This window comes from Delphinus delphis, chromosome 12 (genome assembly GCF_949987515.2).
Source record: "Delphinus delphis chromosome 12, mDelDel1.2, whole genome shotgun sequence".
Taxonomy (NCBI): domain Eukaryota; kingdom Metazoa; phylum Chordata; class Mammalia; order Artiodactyla; family Delphinidae; genus Delphinus; species Delphinus delphis.
This window is the reverse complement of record NC_082694.2, coordinates 16,100,997-16,122,732: the sequence shown is the minus strand read 5'-3', so window position 1 is coordinate 16,122,732 and position 21,736 is coordinate 16,100,997. Positions and strand designations below refer to the sequence as shown.

The following is a 21,736-nucleotide window of genomic DNA, read 5'->3' as shown; positions in this document are numbered from 1 at the left end:
AATCCACGGCATTTGTCTTGACTGCAAAGTGCGATCTCTTTCCACTAAACCACGCTACCAATCGACACGTGGTAAGGGGCTGTATAAATATTTGATGAACTAATTAAGGCCTGAAAACAAAGTTGACAAGAAAGAGGGTAAAAATGTAAAAGACAGATTAAAAACAGAAAAGTAGTTCACGGACAGGAAGAAAAGGAAACACACACACATACAAACACACCCCAACAGTTTTCAGAGAAGAATATTCAGGGTGAGCCAAGGTGCTGGAACAAACTTTGCGCGGGTGCTGCCGGACACCCGGGCTGGAGGGAGCGGAGTCTTCGAAGTAGATGGTTCCCGAGGAGCCGGCCCTGGGGCACAGCAGCCAAGACCGGCCGCCTCCCGGCTGGCCTCTCGCGTCCACGCCCTGCCGACCGCGAGTCACCCCGCCGGGCAACACCGGACGACTCCCGGAGGCCAGCCGCCTTCCCCTTCGGGGCCGCTGGCTTAAAAAGAAATACAAACACATGTCCCCAGCCGGTGCGCAGCCTCCCGTCTGGATCGGAGGCCGCAGGGCGCTGCCCGCTGTCGGCCCGGCAGCCATGCGCCCGAAAGGGGGGAGCCTTCCGGGGTCGCAGCTCGCTGCCGGGAAGCACCCGCCGTCGCGGTTGGCCCGGCCCACCGGCGGGGCGCCTACGGCCCGGGCTCGGATAGGCCCCAGGCGGGGCTGGGGGCGGCCGAGGGCCCCTCGAGCCGCGCGGGCCGGTCATACTGGCGAGCGGCTGGCGCCGGCGGCCGAGCATTTCCTCTTCCTGCCTACGCGCTGCGCGGCGGCGGCGGCGGCCAGGCCGAGGCCGGGCTCGGGCGCCCGACCGCGGCCTGCCGACGAGCGCGGGCAGCCGCCGCCGCGCCGCCCCGCCGCCCCCGCCGCGCCCTCCAGCCGTGGGGCTCCGGGCTGCTAGGCCCGGCGCGGGCTGCGAGAGGCGGGGCCGACGTGCGGGCGGCGGAAGGAGGCGGAGGAGGAGGAAGAGGAGGAGGAGGAGGCGGCGGCCGGGAGCCGGGGAAGAGGGGCGGGGGGTGGGCCGGGGGAGGGGAGGAGCGGGATTTGCGGAGCGCGGCGCCGCCGCCCGGAGCCGGCGGGCCCGAGAGTGACCGAGTCACGGCGGGCGCCGGCGGAGCCGCGGCGTCGGACCCGCCTCCTGGAGGAGCTCAGCCTCGGCCAGGCCCGTCCCCATTCCCGCCCCGTGCCGCCTCCCCGCCGCAGCCGCCGCCGCCGCCGCGGGAGCGCTCCGCTGCCCACCCCGCCCCCGCGGCCGAGCCCGGGAGTCGAGTGGGAGTCGGCCGGCCGGCGCGGGCAGCGCCGGGACCCCGCGGGGGACACTGCAGCCGGAGCCCGGGAGGGGCCGCGCCGCCACCGTCTGAACTAGGATGTCCCGACATGAAGGTGAGAGGAGCCCCCACCCCCACCGCCAGGGCCTCGGCCTACCCCGCCCGGGCCGGGCGCCGCGGAGGGCGGCCGGGAATCGGCGGAGACTTGGGCCGAGCCCGAGCCGGGCCCGAGGCGCCGGGCCCGAGAGCGAGCGAGGGCGGAGAGCCGCGGCGCAGCCGCCGCCGCTGCCGCCGACACCGCCGCGGCCCTGAACTGGGCCTGGTGCCGGAGGCGGGGCGACCGGGCAGGCCGGAGGGTTTGCACTGTCATGGGGCGGGGGAGGGGGAGGGGAGGCGGCGGGGCCCGTTACCGGCGGGAGCCGGGCCCTCGGGACTGATACCGGACGCCGCGGCCCGCCCGCCCGGCCCCGGAGTCGCTGGGCCCCGGCGCGGCCTAGCGCTCCCGCCGTCCCGGAAGGGCCCGGCGCGGCCGCCGAGCGGGGCCGCAGACGGCGGCAGGAGACCGAGGAGCCGGCCCGGGACCCGGCGGGCGCGTCCGGTCGCCGGGAGACGACGGCGAGCGCCCCTGCCTGCGGGCGACTGCGGGGCGGGCGGGAAGGCTCTGCGGCCGGGGAACGGGAAGCCCCCGCCGCCTGGAGCCCGCCCCGGCCTCGCGGCTAGGCCTCGGCGCGGCCCTGAGCTCGGGTAACCAAGTTCCCGGGGCGGATCCGTCCCGGCCGGGCGAGCAAACTCCCTGCTCGGTCACCCGGTAGGAGGGGGACTGGCTCCCGGCCGGCCGTGGGCCCCTCTCCCGGCGTGCATGTCTCCCTAAACCAGGTTTTGGTAAATGACCGTGGTGAGGTCTGTTAGTGGTCAGGGAGCGTTTTGGACTTTGTTTTGCGATTTAAAAACATGATGGGGGTACAGTTGCAAATCAGCAGACAGCTCTAGCCCGGCCCCAGGGCACAAAGAGAAAAATGTTTAGAGCCGAGGTATAGGCGTTGATCTGGTAAAAAATAAGTTAACTTCAGTTTGCTGCCATATGGTTTAGAAAAGGGGGAGGGGGGTTGTGTTTTCTTTGTTTCACTACCACAGGTATTTAAATAAAAAGTATTACGAGACTTGGCGAAAAGTTTATCCTAGTAAGGTTAATGCAACATTGTAGAAGTGGCTTGAAGATATTGTGTACTCTGGATGTTAAAATACTGTATAGGTGATGTAGGAGTGGAGAAAGTTTAGTGAGTCACATTTGTGTGTGCATCACACTGTTAGAAGGGTATTCTTAGGGAAATACAGGCCTTAGACTTTAAAGATTGAAAAACTCAGATTGTTCAAAATTATATTCAGAGCATTACTAATTATAATGTAATTTGAGATGGACTCCAAGAAAATATTGTGTCCAAGGGTTCTGTATTTTAAAGTCAGAAAACTAATAGGAAATAGGTTATATTTTCTTCACTTACTGTGTACAAGTGTTGGACAGTTTGAAATAATAAGGTACATAGGCTCATACAAATATTTAGAAGCTATGCCTGTTTTCCCGTTTTCTTCTACTTAATGGCAATACATTTTCTATCTTGTAATTTAAAAGAAGTTGTAATTAAAGTTATAATAAAATTTTAATTGGGGATATTAAAGTTTATTTTAGGCTGAAGTCGTGTGTACATTGACCACCTTCAAGACAAAACGAAAGTGAGTAATGGCTGCAGGCTCTCTTACTCATAAGAACTAGGAGAGTTAAAGTTACAGAATCATAGCAATGGAAGAAGGGTGTTTGAGACCCATTCTCCTTGCTTTAAGAAAATATCCAGGTAGTTCCAGATGGAATATTCAGATTGAATGGTGTCCTGGGAAGATTCCTTTACCCTCAGTAATCTTTTAGAGTAATTAAAATCCCACAGCGTGAACATTCTTGAATGTAACACAAATTCTGTAATTTAAGCCCAGTTTTCCCTGTTTGGTCCTGTGGAAAGGCATGTGGTCATGAAACTTACATTTACCGTTTAGTTACTTGAATATTACTGAACTCCTCAGCACATGAATAGCACACCTTTTCTGGTAACTTACATAATGCCAGAGGTTTCTGAAGAAGGAGCATTCCTATAATGTATCAGTTTAAGACTTATAGTACAATATTTGACAAGTGATTACTTTTTAAGGGTCTGGTTTATGGCCTAAGGCAGGAATGGCAATCTCATTAAGAATCACATTTAATTCATTAGATATATGTTTTGTGGAATTTTAGTTTAGGCTGCCAGTTATTTTCATCAGTAGAAATTTAGCCTATCAACAAATGTAGAGTTTGACACCCTCGATATTATAGTTTGTTTCTTACCCTTTCTTCTTTGGGCCAAGTAATCCCATTTCTTTAGTGGTATGATTTTTGAGCCCTTTCAATCATCTGTCCACCTCCAAATTCTCTGTAGTTGTTGTTTTCCTTTCAGTAGTATGAGCCAGGACTGGGTGTAGTAGTCTGCGAAAAGATCTGAACTGAGCTGCCTGTACTGTTGTGCTTGCATTGTGCTTCCTTTTCAGTGCCTTCTGTAGGCATGTAATTTGTTAGTTTGTCTTTGGGCCCATCCTAATGAGTTGCGCTATTTTATATGTAACATGTAACTTTGGACAACACAGCCCCAGGATGGACATCTGTCAAGCTTAGAGTCTGTACTTGGTGAAGCAGTGGACCACCTCTGAGAAATGAGATGCAACTAGAAGCATAGAAAAATGTCCTAGCCCAAGGGTCAGCATGCTTTTTTCTGTAAAGGACCAGGTAGTAAGTATCATAGTCTTGGCAAGCTATAAGGTCTCTGTCCACTCTGCCGTTGTAGTATAAAAGCAGACAGCATGTAATTAATGAGCACAACCATGTTCCAGTGAAAACTTTCTTTATGGAACTGCTGTTGAATTTCATTTTAATTTTCATGTGTCATGACATACGATTCTTTGTTTTACCATTTAAAACTGTAAAAACTGTTCTTAGCGTGCAGGCTGTTCAAACACAGGAGGTGGCCGAATTTGGCCCATTTTGGCCTGCAGGCTATAATTTGCCTACTTTTACTCTAGAGTAGAGCTTTAGAGAGCTGATAGAACTGGAATTGTTGGGAGTCCAGAAAGGGCCCGCTCTGCTTGGTGTTTCCTTTGGGAATGGGGAGCAAGTCCATGGACTGAGCCAGTTCTGTACCTGTTTCCAGCAGTACCATGTCAATTGGGATAGAAGTCATTGTTCCTGAGGCATGGGAAGCAGACTCCCCAACCACCTTCCCAGACACTGTCTGAGTGGAGATGATGGTACTCTACATTGTCTCCCGCTTGCCCAACGTGACTTTTCCAACCAGAATTCCAGGGCCTTTTAATTCACTTTGTAACGTTCTTGTCACGTTAACAAACATTTTACAACATCAGTTCTTAGTCACTTTATGTTCAACATACCAACGCCATCTAGTTCCATGTTATACACAGTGAAACCAATCATTTTCTATTTCATTTGTAAGAGTATTTTTTTTAATGTTTCACTACATACTTTCCTTTTAAATACATTTAAAGTATAACTGTGTTATGCAGAGCTTAAAAACTATATAATAGCTTTGCACATGTTTTTAAAAACATCAAATTACTCAGTGCTTATTAGCTAAAATGAAATTATGAGTGTTCTTGCATGAGTTGGAGCCTAGTTGATTACCTGGGGTTATTACCTTAAATCATTCAACCTTTTTTTATTCGCTACTATGTATAAGGCCCTGGGTTAGTTACGGAGAATGTGGGGATGAATGAACAAGACACAGCTTCTCACCTTAAGTTTGGTGGGGAAGGTGCATGTGTGCACAGCTTCTACCGCCCAGTAGACATACCATAAGGAAGGGATAAACAAATTGATGACAAAATAATTACCAACTTTTTTCTTGCTAATTTTGCCCAATTTCAGAGAGGGAATCTATTGTGATTCCTAACTCCTTTTTCTTGAGTGCCGCCTCAGCTTTTTTGTGGGCTACTCTCGATTTTGCATAAAATTGTTCGAGATTTCAAATAGAGTTCCTATCTCTACCTGATTTATATTTCCTCTAGTTTTTTGAAGATTTTCATATGTAAAAATGATAGTGAATAAATGGACAAGTGATGATACTGTGTTATTCTCAGAAGCATCTGATACTGTTTATTTTCAGAATGTAATGTACAAGAGTAAGTAGGCCATTACTCTAGTTTTTGAAAGTTGTACCATTTTTTTGAAATTGTAGAACTCTTCTGTTAGTAGATTTCTCTTCTCTAAAAGTGCTGTCTGATGCTAAAAATGCACATGCAGACAATCCCGTAGTGAATTGCAGTAATTTTGTTTTCAGGATTTGGGGACTGGAAAGCCAGGATTGGCAATTAGCATGTGATTTTAATGTGGTGACTTTTGCCTTCCTGTGGCAAAGTAGATTCACTCCCACTGAAAAGAGCTTTGCCATCATGTCAGACAACTTACTTTACTTAAATGATCTGTTGAAAGATTATGACATTCTTACTTGACTTTAAATTTCAATAAATCATGAATTACATTTACCTTGACTTTCAATAAAGGATAGAACATAAATATTTTAATTTCTGGGGTCTTCAATTTCATGATTTTGTATAAAGTTGATTTTGAAGCCCATTTTCCCCATATATTGACATTTGTGTTAAAGTTAAAATGTGACGAAATATAACTTCCCTCTCTTATTTTAAATTAGAAATTTAATTTGGAAGAAATTCCTTTTAGTCTTAGAATTTTAAGAATTTATTAGCAGCAATCTTGCTTAAAGATTGAAAACTTTTTCACAGTGGAAAATTAGGAAGCTTCTGATGTGAAACTACCAAATTCCTTCATATTACACTTGCGACATTTCAGAAAAGAAATCCATGCCCTTATGAGTCATTACTTAATTTTCAAAAATCAGCTTTATAACATCTACCATATATATTTGCTGAGGTTTGGGTGTTTCTTTTAGACTGGGGGTTCCAAAAGTTGTTCTTAGTGAAGATTAAGGTATCGTTGTGTTATCCTAAAAATAGTGTGTTTTTAATTTCATTATAAATATTGCTGTGTGGCTACATTCATGAATACAGAAATGTTTCCTACCCATCATACTCATAAAATTTAAAAGGAGTGCTATTCATAATTAAAATCTTTGTTGATAAAAGTTTCATTTCATGTTAATTTTAGTGTTGTGCTAGGAGCCATGATGTTGTTCATTTCCTTAAAATGATATGGTATGCTTTTTTAGTCACTTAAGCTAATCATTATAATTGAAGAGTCTGTAAGAGGTATACAGATCAGAGCATTTTTTAAATGTGCTAATTTTTATATATTATCTATGTCCTGATTCATGTTGGAGATATTGGATAAGGCAGACAGTTTCCTGAGGGAACAAATTACCTACGTTCCATGGGAAGGAAGTGAGTATTTTGGGTGAAAAGAGAGGACGTTTTGGGGATGGTAAGGACAAGAGGCCAGGAGGGTGATGGCAGAGGAAAGTTAGGGTGGGCCTGAAGCTTGGAAATTATCTGTAGTCACAGGGAGTCAGAAACACAAAACTAACTCTTATGCCGATGAAATGTCTTAAGAGCTGCATGCCAGGAGGTAAAAACTCACTGTCCTGTGAAACTAGCAAGAGATGAATTGCCTGATTAGGCACCTTCCAGGGTGCCATCCCTGCTACCTTTCTCACTGCCTTCCCACATGTTTGTTAATCCGTGTTTTTAGCTGTGTCTTTCTGAATAGTGACAAGCAGAGTGTGGGTCTATCCAGTTCATGTACATGGTCTGTGTATCTTTTCAGGGCCACAGTACCAGCCATCAGTCCAGCAGACTTTGCCCGTAGCCACAAGGGGTATCAGGGAGAAAGTATGGATGGATCCTTGCAAATCCATCACTGCTGTGAGAAAAAACCAGCTGAAATCACAGGAGTGGGTCGGTCAATCGAGTCACCTTCAGCTTGGAGGGACAGACAATAAGTGGGTGAAGCCTCTTGACATCATGACTAATTAGGTTTGCACATTATGTTCTGCTGAAGTGTGTGTCTGTGTGTTCCTTCTCTTGGTAGTATTCACTGCACTGTCATGAACTTCAAATTTTTCTACAGTCAGAGGATCTTCATTCAGAGCGCCACTTTAGAGTGCTAACTTGATGAGTTGACCATTCGAACAGTCACAGGTATACTCAACTATAATGTTTGGTTTTGACTTTTGTTTCTTTTGTTCCTTAAGACTCTGTCACCCTCCCCATCCACCCAGCAAAGTTAAGTTCCTCCGGTGGCACTCCTGCCTCATTCTCCAGGCGTTTTTTTATGCTGCAATTGTTTACTTGTCTGCCTGCCCCACAAACTACCTGAGGGGTAGGTATAGTGTTACACTTACCTTTGTACCCTACCACCTAGCATAGTGTCTGGCCTTTGGAGGCCCAGTGAACATTTGCCGGTGATTGTTAGAGATGTTAATACTTGTCTAAAAAATGGTGAGACTGGACAATGCATTCCTGTTTTTATCTGGAGGAACTGGTTAACAGGGAGAGAGATTGTAGGAAAGAGAACTTGGAACTTCCATAAAAGTCAGAGGGGATGAATAAACTATGTACATAGAATGAAAATAACTTAGGGTAGCTGACTCCTGTGGGGATGGCCTGGGACTGGACTCTGAGGTACTGTTTTGTTCTCCTTCTGGCTCTGGTTTCAGATTAGCTGGCTGTGGGTTCTGCATATTAATTGTACTGTGTATGAGTTTTTTGGTTCATTCAGTCATTCATTCAGCAAATATTTATGGACTACCTACTCAAGTACCACTCAGTCATCTCCAGAGCTTGCTGCAAGTTGTTGACCCTTGCTGCAGGATGATGATATTCAGCGGGTTAGAAACACATGTTTGGGAATTAAATGCTGTTGCATAGGTTGTGGCTCTTTTCCAGTGTGCTCGAGTTAGTCCTTGAAGTTTATATTTTATGACAGGATAGTTAAGTCATGTAAGTGTTTTAATGTTTTGGCAATATTTGCTCCCCCTCCTTTTTTTTTTTTTTTTTTTTAGCTTATTTTCATTCAAGCTTCACAATCACTTCTAATGCTGTCCAGCAGTACATTTCTTTAACAATATTATCCTTAGACTGTAAGACTCAACACACATCTGCATATATAAGTATCTTTTTGATATTGAATACTTAGAAAAGAGCTCAAGGGATTAAGCTTTTTGTATTCAGTATAGTTTTTTTGCGAAGTCCTTATGGTTATATAGCAACTGTTGGGGTGAGTAACTAGACCCTACTTCCTTCTGTTATTCTTCCTCAGCCAGCATTCTCCTTTGGTGTCCTCTGTGATTATAGAGGTTTGGCAGTGCAAGCAAATGAGAAACTTTCTAAGTCAGGAGTTAAAAACATTGAAATAAAATGGGCGGGGATTATATAAAGGAGTTGTTACAGATGTGTCCCTTCTCTGCAAGAATGAAATACATCCTGGGAGCTGGGGGTTGGTTTGGTGTTGGGAACCAGGTAGTTTTCATAATCAGAGATCTTATGTTCATCCTTATTGACACTACTAGGGATTCTGACACAGTTAATTGCAATTTGAATTGAATGTCACCTGTTCACGTGTTTGTATAGCTATAGATATGGATATACATAGTAGTCACAGAGGTAGAACCAGTCTTCCTATCCTTGGGAAAAGTGGTGATTAGAACCTCAAGTTACAGTGGATGAGCATCTGGCCCGTGGTGATCCTGTATTAGGCCAGGATCAGGGAGCTTCACTCCATGTCAGACATACTGCATATCTTCATGCTCATTCATTGTTCCATATCATTTTCTGCAAGCTTCTTAGAAATCACCCAAATGGTAGAGGAGATAGCAAATCTACTTGCAGAATTGGGGTGCATGATCACACTGTCCAACAGAAATCTAATTGCAAGTCACATGTAATTTAAAATTCTCTGATAGCTACAGTAACAAAACTAAGGAAGTGAAATTAATTTTAATAATTTAATGCTTTTAACCCAATATATACAAAACAGCATTTCAACATGCAATCAGTATACAAATTGTTTATGAGATATTTTTACATTCTTTATTCTTTACAATGCTATAAAAATCTAGGGTATAGTTCACACTTAATACTTTTCAATTCAGATGCTAGATTTTCATAAAGAATACTTGGTCTTGGGCTTCCCTGGTGGCGCAGTGGTTGAGAGTCCGCCTGCCGATGCAGGGGACGCGGGTTCGTGCCCCGGTCCGGGAAGATCCCACATGCCGTGGAGCGGCTGGACCCGTGAGCCATGGCCGCTGAGCTTGCGCGTCCGGAGCCTGTGCTCCGCAACGGGAGAGGCCACAACAGTGAGAGGCCCGCATACTGCAAAAAAAAAAAAAAAAATGAATACTTGGTCTTAGTTGAGACATACTTTAGACTCATATATCGGGGGTCTGCTGATTCATCTTTTGATCATGTACTGTTTCTTTTTGTAAGTACATGTTGATGCAGTATTGCCATCTACTTAATGGTCTGTTCATTAGCATTCTAGATTTCTGTTCCTAGAATTTCTCTCCTATGAAGCTAGGTTTTACCTTACTTTTGCACCTTAAAATTATTTTTAACTTACTTTAACTGCATATAACCATCACAATAGAAACCTACTTTATAAACAGCTACAAATGTATATAAATTCTAATCCCTTTGTGAGCTGTTCAGATTGATGAGGTATAAAGTAGTGGCTTCAGGGTGATTTTAATGTGAGTTTGGGGGTTATTTTAAAGTCCCCTGCGTTGACAAATGTAGAATTTGGGAAAATTGTTACTAGTCCATTTCAAGTTCTATTACGGTGAATTCATCATTTGAAAACAGTGACCCCCTAGGCTTGGTAATTTATTGTCGATATATTTCATTGTATAGATTAGATCTCTAGTATCCATCTCCAAAAGTCTCTTGGCATCTAGCAATAGAAAGACAGGTGGTTATGATTGTTCTTTAAAGTAATTTTAAGGAAAATGACTATGGAGTTAATACTTAGCCCACTATCAAGGTTAGCCACCCACTGGTGACTTCTCTCTTTTACCTATTTGGCTTATTGTTTTCCAGTTACAGCTAGATTTGCAAGTGAAAATAGAGTGTTTGGAAGACAGTCTGTTAAAAATTAAAGACCTAGTGTTTTTCTGTCTTCATTTTATTGGAGCAACATTTCCACTGAGCAGTCAGTTTTACGGTTCTTTTTTTTTTTTCCCTGCAGTCCCCCTCCAGCCAGATCACTGGAACATAAGGAATCTGTGGCTCTCTCTCTCTCTCTCTTTTTTTTTTTTTTAATAGTATAAAAATGCTAGTACTGTCATTTTTGGGTACTCTCATCCAGTGGTTCTCAAAGTGTGGTTCAGGACCAGCAGTATCAGCATCACCTGGGAATTTGCTAGAAATGCAGATTCTTGGACTCTACCCTAGACCTACCAAATCAGAATTTCTGGGGGTGGGGCCCAGCAGTCTGTGTTTTAACAGGCTCCTACCTGGACCCAGTTACAACCAAAGGCATTCTTTGCCTGAGGTTGTTATTGCTGGTGACAGGCACACAATGGTTGTGGGACCACTTTTCATGGTGTGATACTAACCAAATGGAAATGGAGCTCATGACCTTGGCATCATTCTTCTTGAACGTCATGCTGTTGTCACCTGAGGAGGTGAAGAGGAGCATAGCTCTCTGCTCCAGACTAGTTCTATTTGTTTGTTTACTCAACATATATTTATTGAATGTGTACTTGGGGCTAGGCACTATTCTGGCCACAAGGAAACCATAGTGAACAAAACAGAGAAGCTTCCTGTCCCTCTGACACTCACACTCTATTAGAAGGAGTATACTGGGGGTGTATGGCCTACAAGCCAAACTTGGCCACTGCCTGTTTTGGTCAATAAAGTTATATTGGAGCACAGCCACATCTCCTCTTTCCCATATTGTCTAAGCTGCTTTGTGCTACAGTGGCAGGGTTGAGTAGTTGTGACAGAGAAAGCTGAACATATTTATTCTCTGCCTCTTGGCAGAAAAGGTTTGTGGATCCCTGAGAAAGACCATGAAAGAATGAATAAGTAACAGAGTGTTAGGAGGTGACAAGTGTTATGAGAACCCATACAACAGGTTAAGGGAATAGAGAACGGGGGCCTACTTTAGACACGGTGGTCAGGAAGGGCCTTTCTGAAGACAGAACTTTAAAAGAAAAAATTTGAATTAAGTGAAGGATGTGTAAAGGAGGGTACAGCAAGTGCAGAGGCCTTGAGACTTGGAATGCTCTGGGAACAGCAGTGAGGCCACTGTGGATGGCGGACAGTGATCTAGGGGGAAGAGGTAGGAAATGGAGTTGGCATAGCCAGGCCAGACCCTGCATACCCTGTATGGTGGGCTGTGGTGAGGACTGTTGAATTGTTAGTGCTTTGAGAAATACACTGTAGAAGCCCTTCTTTAGAGAGATCTTTCTGGCAAAGGCTGGAAACTAAATCCCTAATGAAGCACATTCCAGCATCTCTAAGAAACATTTCTTTTTGAACTTTCCCCTATACTCTTCACTCTAGGGAGTCCACCAAGTAGGAGAATGGGAGGGAGTAGACTGCAGAGCTAAGAAAACATGAGCGAGTTGGAGAGAGGTAGATGGGACAATACTGAGGAGACCAGGGTGTCTAGAACAGGAGACTCCCATATGCCAGTAAGTCCTAACTTCCAGTTCAGTGCTAGGAATCTGGTTTCTGTAAAAGGATACTAATATACTTCTTTGGCCTCTTCCCAAGGGTTGTTGTGGAGATGAAATGGCAGCACATGTAAGAATGTTTTCTAAGTTAGATAAAGTGCTGCACAAATGTAAGGTGATGGTATTTTTATTATGGGAGATAAGATTAGAAAGGAAGATTGGAGCAAGGTAGATAGGGAAGGATTTTGATTGCCACACTAAGGTCAGTCTTTTCCTTTTTCCATACAGGTTATGGGATGGAAGGGGGGTTGGGGTAGTGCATCAAAAGTTTTAAGCAGAGAAAGGGCATGATGAAGAGTGGCATGTTTTAGGAAGAGTAGTGGGGTCCGTGTGCAGAGTAGGTTGGTGCCTGGGGCAGGGACCAGTTAGAGACTCTGGCGGAATGAGCTTGAAGTTAAAAGGACCTGAATTAGTCAGTGACAGTAGGAGCAAAAAGAAAAAATATGACTTGAGAGAAAGTCCTATTGCAAGAGAGGAAGGACTAAAGTATAATTTCAGGACAACCAGCCAGGGTGCTGGGAGGATAGCAGGTTCTTTTGGTAGTTAAGGAAGATAGGAAGGGACAGGTGGGGAAAAGATGGGGAAAAGAATAATTTTCAGCTTTTGACGTTCTGAATTTAAGGTGATGGTAGGCCATTAGGTAGAAATCAGGAGTTGAGAAATACTACACTGGGGCTCAGGAGAGAGAAATCTTGGTTAGAAAAAAGAATTTTATAGCCCCCTACATTGAAGTCTGGGGATTGGCTAGATTTCTAAGGAAGAAAGCATCTAGAGAAGGGAGGATCAGAAAGCAAAGGGAGAACCATGATTGTGATGTGACTTGGAAGCCACAGACCATTCCTGACCACCCATCATCTGCAATAGCACTTGTCATGCAAGTATTGACTTACTCCTTTAGATATAGGCTGCTTTGAATAGGGGTGAGAGGTAGAGTAGATGAGGAGGTGGGAAGGGGAGAAACTAATACTAACCAAACATTTGCTACAGTAATAGTAGTATTTATTGAGTGCTTACTATCCGAGGGGCACTGTGCTCAGCATTTCAGATGTACCAACTCATTTAGTTCTCACAACTGTCCTGTGAGGTGTATATTTATTATCCCAGTGTAATGGATGAGGAAGTTGAAGCACTGAGTTCAGTACCTTGCCCAAGGTCACACAGTCTGCGATGAAGCTGGAATTCAAACCCAGGTCTGGGTGCTCAACATTAAGCTGTACTCTGTACCAGGCACTTTATAGACTGGTTCCTACAGCGGGGATCACAATTAAAAGGCTTAGTAAAATTTCAAAACAACCCAGCAGATATGTTATCCTGCTTTACAAATTAGGGATTTGAGTCTAAGTAAGAGAGGTTAGCTTATTTGTCCTAGGTCACCCAGGTAGTAAGTGGTAAAGCCAGGACTTGAACTAAGTTCTGTCAAAAACCAAAGCCCATGATCATTTCATTTCATTCAGAGGTCAGTAAACTTTGTGTACAGAGCTAGATAGCAAGTACGGCTTTGCAGGCCACGTGGTCTCGACTGCAGCTACTCCACTCTGCTGCGGTGGTATGAAAGCAGCCATAAGACTAAACATAAACAGATGAGCGTGGCTATAATCCAATAAATCGTTATTTGTGGGTACTGAATTTGAATTTCATATAATTTTCAGGCATCACTGAATATTATTCTTTTTAAAATTTTCTAAACATTTTTAAATGTAAAAACTGTTCTTAGCTTGTAGGTTGGACAAAACAGGTGGTGAGCCAGATTTGGCCCATGGGCAATGGTTTGCTGACTCCTACTTTAATCCATTCATTTAATAAATATACATTGAATACTTTCTCTATGCGGAGACATTGTGTTGGGCACTGGGGATGAAAAGCAGAGGGAGTTCCAGTTCCAGCCTTCTAAGATGAGACAGGTAATTATAATACAATGTAGTATGAACTATAATAAATTTATACCTGCAAGGTATAGTGAAGGAATAGATATGGGAGGCTTCTCAGTTTTATGGATGAATTCATGAATGCATCCCAAAAGGAGTTATGTATTTGAGCTGTATCTGATGTTGGGGAAGAGTATCCCATGGAAAGAGACATGGGCAGAAAGAATTTTGCTCTGAGGGGAGACCATAAGAAATTTAACATTATTGGAGCAGAAAGGGAGGGGCTGATGCCAGGAGATGAACCTTGTCAATAGGATAGGTTAATGGGAACGAGTTTTTAGGAAATTTTAAACCAGTATGACTTTTGTGGTCTAGAAAGAGATGCTCTGAAGGATGGATTTGCGGGGGGTGGGGCGGGGGGACGGACAGGTAAGTTACCACAAGATAAGATAATTGCTATAGTGGGTGCAAATGAGAGACCTATCTGGTGAATGGTTAGGCGTGGGGATTTTGGAATAATGAAGAGTCTAGGAAAACTCGGGGTTTGGGCTTCATTAGTTGGGCAGTGCTATTCATCAAGATGCATATCTAGGACAAAGAAGCATGCTTTAAGGGTGAAGGTGGGAAGTAGGGAAAAGAGAAGTGACTTCCATATTTAGCATGTTGGGTTTGAGGTACCTGTGGGACATCCGGGTAGAGATGACCAGGGACAGTTGAACATGTGGGTCTGGAATTCAGGAGGAATAGGTCTGGGCTAAGATAAATCCATAGTGGTAGAGTTGATTGCTCAGTGATGGTGAGAACATACAGATTAAGAAGATTGGTAGACCAATCATTCAGCCCTTGGGAAAAGTTCACGTTCAAGGAGCAGGAGGACTGGCTGAAGGGGATAGCCTGGAGAGCGGGAGAGCATTGTCACTGAAACTTAGGAAGGTGACGTTCTGGAAGGAGGATATGGTTAGTATTGCCGCAGAAAGGTCAAGAAGATAAGGAGTGAAGTGTTCTTTGGCTGGGACTGTTGGAGTGAGGAAGGTTGTGGAACTTAATGAGCACCTTCAAAGGCATAGGCTGGAGCCCAGATTGCAGTGTATTCAATCCTGAAGGAACATGAGAAACTGGAAACACTTCTTAAAGATTAAGCTGTGAAGGAAAGGAGAGATGTCTGTAGCTAAAAGGTAGATACTACAGACTGATACTAAAGACTGGGAAAAGTCATTCACTCAACAAATACTGTGCCAGGTACTGGTGTTGAAACTGGGGATAGAGTAATGAAAGATAAGAGGAAGTTCTCAGCGTAGAGCTTATGTTTTAATGGGGAGGTTGGATACAGAAAAGGAACACATAATTTAATTTTGGTTACTGATAAATATTCTGAAGAAGATAAAGCAGACTGGGGGATTAAGGATTGAATATGATGGGAGGTGAATGAGTGGTCTGTGTGTTTTTTAAAAAAAGATTGGTCAAGAAAGCCTTTCAGAGGAGGGTGACCCATCTCAAGCAGAGACTTCAGGTATACAAGCCCTGGAGTTAGAATGAAGTAGGTTATGCGAGGAACAGGATGGCTGGAGCTGACTAGGTGAGGAGGTGGGGATAGCCTGGGCCAGATTACATGGGGCTTTACAGGTGATGGTGGGGCATTGGGGTTTAATCCTTTGAATGTGGATCTAACAAGGACACAGGCAGGCCAGGTGGGTGAGAGGAGGGCCATTTACTGAGATGTGGAGGGGAGGAGCATTTGTGGAGGCTGGAGTCAGGAGTTCTGTTTCAGACATATTAGGTAAGAGATGTCTGTTAAATGTTCAAGTGGAGATGTGTGCTGAATCAACTGGAGTTGGTTGAATGAGTGTGAACAGGTACAGGCTCAGCAATATCATTAGGTATCTTAAAGTCAAGACTTGGTGTGATTCTGCTGCCTTTCTTTCCAGTTTATTGTGGCTTGAGTCCCTGAACCTTTTAGTAGGTAAGTGTCTGTTTGGGGGGGCCTGTGAACCTGTTTTTTTCCCCCAAAGTAGCAAGAGAGAGGGAGCATAGAGGTCACAAGCCCGGTGTGTCTCCTGTGCCAGTGTTGCAGTGATACAGGTCCAGGCCAGGAGAGCTCAGTGTGGAACTTAGGCCAGTTTGGCAGCTGGATAATGAATTAGTTTATTTGAATCCTTTTCTCTCCAATAAAATCAAGAGAAGATAGAATAATAGACCTTTTGGTCCAGAAGGAAATCAACCTTTTTTTTTCCCAAATAAAATTGCAGTCTAGAAAGGCTGAGTCACACTACCTGAGATCACAGTGAGGGCTAGAATTCAGATCCTATGACTCTTATTCCAGGCTCACTTTGTACTATATATGCTGCTGGGATGAAGTTACCCAAAACTGTAGGCTCAGGGAGAGTTATTAGTTTGTAGATACTCTGAGGCTAGATTTCTTCAGTGGATAAAATTTTCTGTTCACTCAAGGTTTTTTTTTTCTGAGATGCTGACTAGTAAATTTATCCATGGGACTTTGGAGCCAGACCACCAGGGTTCAGACCCCAGCCTGGTCACTTACTTTACAAACTGTGACCTTGGGTAAGTTGTTCACCTCTGTGTGTATCATTTCATGAGGTGGGCATAATGCTAGGGTGGTTATATTTGATGGTTATTATATATATAATGTTTAGAATAGTGCCTGGCATATGGTAAGCACTCATTGTCTGAGCCATCATCATCATTTTCATCTTGGACGTACGAAACAGTTGTCTACCATACTTCTCAGTTCCGTGCCTGTAATTTGAGTGTTAACGTTATGCAAAGTATATAAGAGAAGATATAGGAAGGTAGGGTAAGATAAGGTATATAAGGTAAGATATAGTCTCTACCTTTGAGGAATTTGCATTATAATGGAGGGAGAAGTTTTAAAAGGCTTACCTATTTGTTATAGGACAGTGAAAGCCATGAATAATCTCTTACTTTCCTAACATTCTGTGAATCTGAGTGTTCAGATGAAGGCAAAGGGACTAAGGAGAAAGAGGTTTGAGCAAGTTTTGTGGATAAGGGACTTGCCTGGGTAGAGGAGAAGCAGACATTCCAGACCAATGGGGTGGGCAGAAATGAGTATGTAATAAGAAGGCCAAGGTAGGAAAACACAATTTGTGAGAATTTGTGAACAGTGAAAAGAACAGTTTTGCTAGGGAAAAGGCCCATGAAAAATAGTAGTGATTAGGATATATTGAGGATATATCAAAACCAAGCATTACCAGACTTATCTCTTTTGATTGGGCTTCTAAATTGGTATATCAAAGTATCGCCATAGGCAATATCTTTCATTAAGGTGTATAAAAGACTGTCATTGTCCTCGTGGACAGGATATTAGCTCTATTAGATGATGATGTCAGAGGAGTGCATCACTGAGTAGCTCAGAGTGTTGATTGGTAGATTAGTGGCAACCTAGAGTAAAGAGAGGACTAAGGAGGTGATTCTGTACCTCTTTTTTTCTGTTCTAAGATTTTTTTTTTAATTGACTGAGATTAACACATTGGTAATATATTCCCCTGTTCTATTAACCAGGTTCATCACATCAGCATTTTGCCATTTTTAAATCAATTTCCTACCCCCTTCCTTTTGGGGGGCTTTGAACATTTTTAAAGCAAATCCGAGACCTGTGTATTATTTTACCCACAAATATTTCAGTATTTATCCCGTTGATAGGGATGCACACACACGTGCACACACACGTGCCACAGTATCATTATCACACCTCACAAAATTAACAGCAATTCTCTAGTATTATATAATACCCAGTTCATCTTCAGTTTTCCCAGTAGTCTCAGAAACGTCTTTTTAAAGTTAGTTTGTTAAAATCAGGATCCAAAGAAGGTCCACATAATTACATTTGGTTGTTATGTCCTTTAAAATCTCTATAACAGCCCCCCACCCTTAAAAATGCTATTTAGTTTTTGAAGAAACCAAATCATTTCTTTGGTATTTCTAACATTCTGGTTTGCATTTTTATGATGTCATTTTATCATATTCTTTCATTCTCTGTATTTCTTTTAAGCGGTAATCAGTTCTAGAGGGTTGATTCAGATGTTTGTTTCATAGAATATTTTATAGGTGCTGAATATTTCATAATACTTATTATATCACATTAAGAGGCCCATAATGACTGGTTGTCTTAGTGGATTCAAATGTCAGCTGTCCCTCCGTTGGCAGTTACTGATGTAAGCTGCCTGGATCTGTTGTTTCATAGTGATTGCAAGATGTTGATTTTTCCATTTTTGTTTTCCCTATGTTTATTTTATTCATTGGAATTTTTCTATAAAGAACTCTGATTCACGTACTTTAAAGAAATCACTGTAATGCTCTCATAAAGGATAAATGAAATGAAATAGTGCCTTTCAGGATGTGAATGCTCAGGCATAATTAAATTAGAGGAAATAATGAAGAGGTTAGATACTTGTACCTATGTAAGACTCACTGTGAGTCAGATAGCTTCAAATGCAAATCCATACAGACATGTTGTGTTGGCAGTTCACCTTCAACAATGTTGCCATCAGTGCTGTTTCTGTTGAACAACTCTTGGTGTCAAGTTTTAAACAATTTACCCAAACAGTTACTGATGATTTCAGTGTGTGTTTAAATCTTACAGAAGATACTTAGTATCTATACGTAAAATTCAGTTAGCTTCCAAGTTCAAATAATGATAAACAGGTTTTTCTGTTTGGACCTTTGAAAGATATGTGAAAGGTAGAACAGCAGTTCTTCATTGTGTCATATTGTCCATCACATTGCAGGTTTCTTAAATCCCTGGCACTGACCTCCCAAATGCCAAGATGACACCCAAATTTCAAAATGCCCTTTCGGAAGTAATACCACACTCTTTAAAAACCACTAGTCAGGGTTTCCCTGGTGGCGCAGTGGTTGAGAGTCCGCCTGCCGATGCAGGGGACACGGGTTTGTGCCCCAGTCCGGGAAGATCGCCCATGAGCCATGGCCGCTGAGCCTGCGCGTCCGGAGCCTGTGCTCCACAACGGGAGAGGCCACAACAGTGAGAGGCCCGCGTACCGCCAAAAAAAAAAAAAAAAAAAAAAACCACTAGTCAAGTGCAAATATTATTAGGACAGGAAATCAAATAACCACTATAAATAAACATTTGAAAATAGGAGGTAAAAACCACCTCTCTTGCTTCCCTGGTGGCGCAGTGGTTAAGAATCCGCCTGCCAGTGCAGGGGACACGGGTTCGAGCCCTGGTCCGAGAAGATCCCACATGCTGCGGAGCAACTAAGCCCGTGCGCCACAACTACTGAGCCTGTGCTGTAGAGCCCGTGAGCCACAACTGCTGTGCCCACGTGCCACAACTGCTGAAGCCCGCACGCCTAGAGCCCATGCTCCGCAACAAGAGAAGCCACCGTCATGAGGAGCCCGTGCACTGCAATGAAGAGTAGCCCCCGCTCACCACAACTAGAGAAAGCCCGCGTGTAGCAATGGAGACCCGACACAGCCAAAAATAAATAAATTTAAAACAAAACAAAAAAACCCAAACCACCTCTCTTTTTGCTAATATCACTTTATGCCTAGAAAACGTGAAACTCTTTTAAAATTATTACAATTATTGAGATAATTTAGTAAGCGGATTGGTGTATATACCTAGAGGTGAGAATTGCTAGGTCATAGGGTAAGTGAGCAGCTTAATTTTCATTTAAAAATTGTTCTTGCGCTCACTTATTTTCCGCCTCGTAGAATTGCTTGTTTCTTCCTGATTGTTACCAGTCTTAAGGATATTAAACCTTTTTTATATTATAGGACTTTTTTCTGAATCGCATTTGCCTTGTATATGCTTTGGCTCCCCCAAAGACTTTTCACTTTTATTATAGACCTATCTCTGTCTTTTCTGTATGCCTTCTGGGTTTCATCCTGCCTTAAAAGGCTACTTTTTTGCCTTTTGCCATGCCCACAGTTTTTTTGTTTATTTATTTGTTTTTTAAGACAGAAAAGATAAAAAGAAATTGAGGGAGTGACTTGAAGGCATCCATATGGGGAGTAGGGAAGGTGAAAGCACCTGCTTTAGAGAGACAGGGAGGACCTGGAGGTGGGAAGTAGATCCCAGAGTAGACTGAGCGCCCAGGAGGTGAGGGACGTTTGTGAAGCAGGCAGCAAGTGTGAGGGACCTTGTAGGACAGTTGTTGGCCACCGATCTGTTCAGTAACTGGGGGACCACAAATTTATTTGACCTTGACTTCTAGCAAGAAAGACATTTTTACAACACCCAGAAAAACACACACAATGGAAACAAAAGTTTCATGAAATGGTCCCCTGTTTGCAGTGTACTCTGATAATTTTCAGTTGTTTTCAAGAAATTCTGATTAAGATCCACTATATTAATGATTCTCAACCCAGTCAGACCTAGTGCCTCATTTATTCTTATAACAAATATTTTAAGGCTGTTGATTATCCTGAAATAAAGTTAGTAGATAGGTCATCAGGTACCTTAGATGTTACAGTGAAGTAGTTGACGGCCTGTACCTACTTACAGTAAATACCTTCGGATTCAATGTAAAATAGATAGCTAGTGGGAAGCAGCCGCATTGCACAGGGAGATCAGCTCCGTGCTTTGTGACCACCTAGAGGGGTGGGATGGGGAGGGTGGGAGGGAGGGAGACGCAAGAGGGAAGAGATATGGGAACATATATATATGTATAACTGATTCACTTTGTTATAAAGCAGAAACTAACACACCATTGTAAAGCAATTATACTCCAATAAAGATGTTAAAAAAAAAAAAGAAATAGGCTCAGAAGACATACCGTATAAAAATCATAGGAAAATGAAAGAGTTGAGATATATGTAGATACTAAAATAAAAACTGTTACAATAAATAAAAACAATATATGATAAGAGGAAGAGGGAAATTTTTAAAAATGGAAAATATGATAAGAGAGGGAAGTAATTTTACTTGATGTGAGGATAACATAAGAAATTAGACTGTCCACATGGAGAAGTAAAAGTAGTATCACATACTCACCAGTGAGTTTGACCTTATTTATACCTGTGGTGTCAAAATAATTCCCTGTGAAATGACCTGGCATGAGACAAGGAAGTGATGAAGTCTCACAGAAAACCTGGAAGAAGCCATCATTAGCAACCTGCTTTCAGACTCTAGTACTTAACTACCCTGCAGGGCATATCCTTTGATGGGCGGTGGGGTGTAGAGGATGGATTAGAAAAAGAAACAGTTAACAGCCATGAGGTAAACTTGGAGAGACATTCTCAGAGTAAAAAAAGAAAGAGAAGCAGCCCCAAAATAAATAAGTTTAATAGTTACTTTTCACAACATAGATTTCTAATATCGGATAACATATAGGATGATCTTGATGTGAAATTTTTTTAATGTTAATAAAGTTTAGAAAGAACCCTCTGTTTCATAAATCCTTACTAACTTAGTGTTTAGAAATAAATCTATTCAGAGACGTCTCTGTTACATACTATTTGAAAGTTACGGCTATAAAAGCAGTCTGATAGAGGTATGCTGTACTGGAAACTCAGCTACTACAAACAGCTTGTCATCAGATTTTCTGAAATGCTAAACAGTCTTAGTCCTAAATGAAGCAAAACAGTCTTTTCTTAACTTATAGGATAGTGTCACACCTGGAAAATAAGTTAACTAAAGCGTCAGGAAATATTTTGTGTTTATGGGGAAGATGGAGTTTGGTAGTATGCTCAATTTTAAAGTTTTTTGTTTTAATTTCCTACTTGAATGTCTGGTGGGAGATTTGGAAAATCTTGTTGGGATACTGGGCAATTCTTTATTGCATTTCCAGACTCCTAGCATCTTTGGTGCCTTTCCCCCAA

The 21,736-nt window shown here is 43.2% G+C and overlaps 1 protein-coding gene across 1 annotated transcript in view; it reads left to right on the top strand.

Moving 5' to 3' along the window:
- The first annotated feature begins 1,259 nt into the window (after positions 1–1,259).
- The window catches only part of KCMF1 (potassium channel modulatory factor 1), a 75,686-nt gene continuing 55,209 nt past the window's right edge, over positions 1,260–21,736 (top strand). The window contains exon 1 of the mRNA XM_060027443.1: positions 1,260–1,423. Within this exon, the coding sequence (XP_059883426.1) occupies positions 1,408–1,423 (16 nt within the window). The 5' untranslated portion in view covers positions 1,260–1,407. The remainder of the gene's footprint in view (positions 1,424–21,736) is intronic.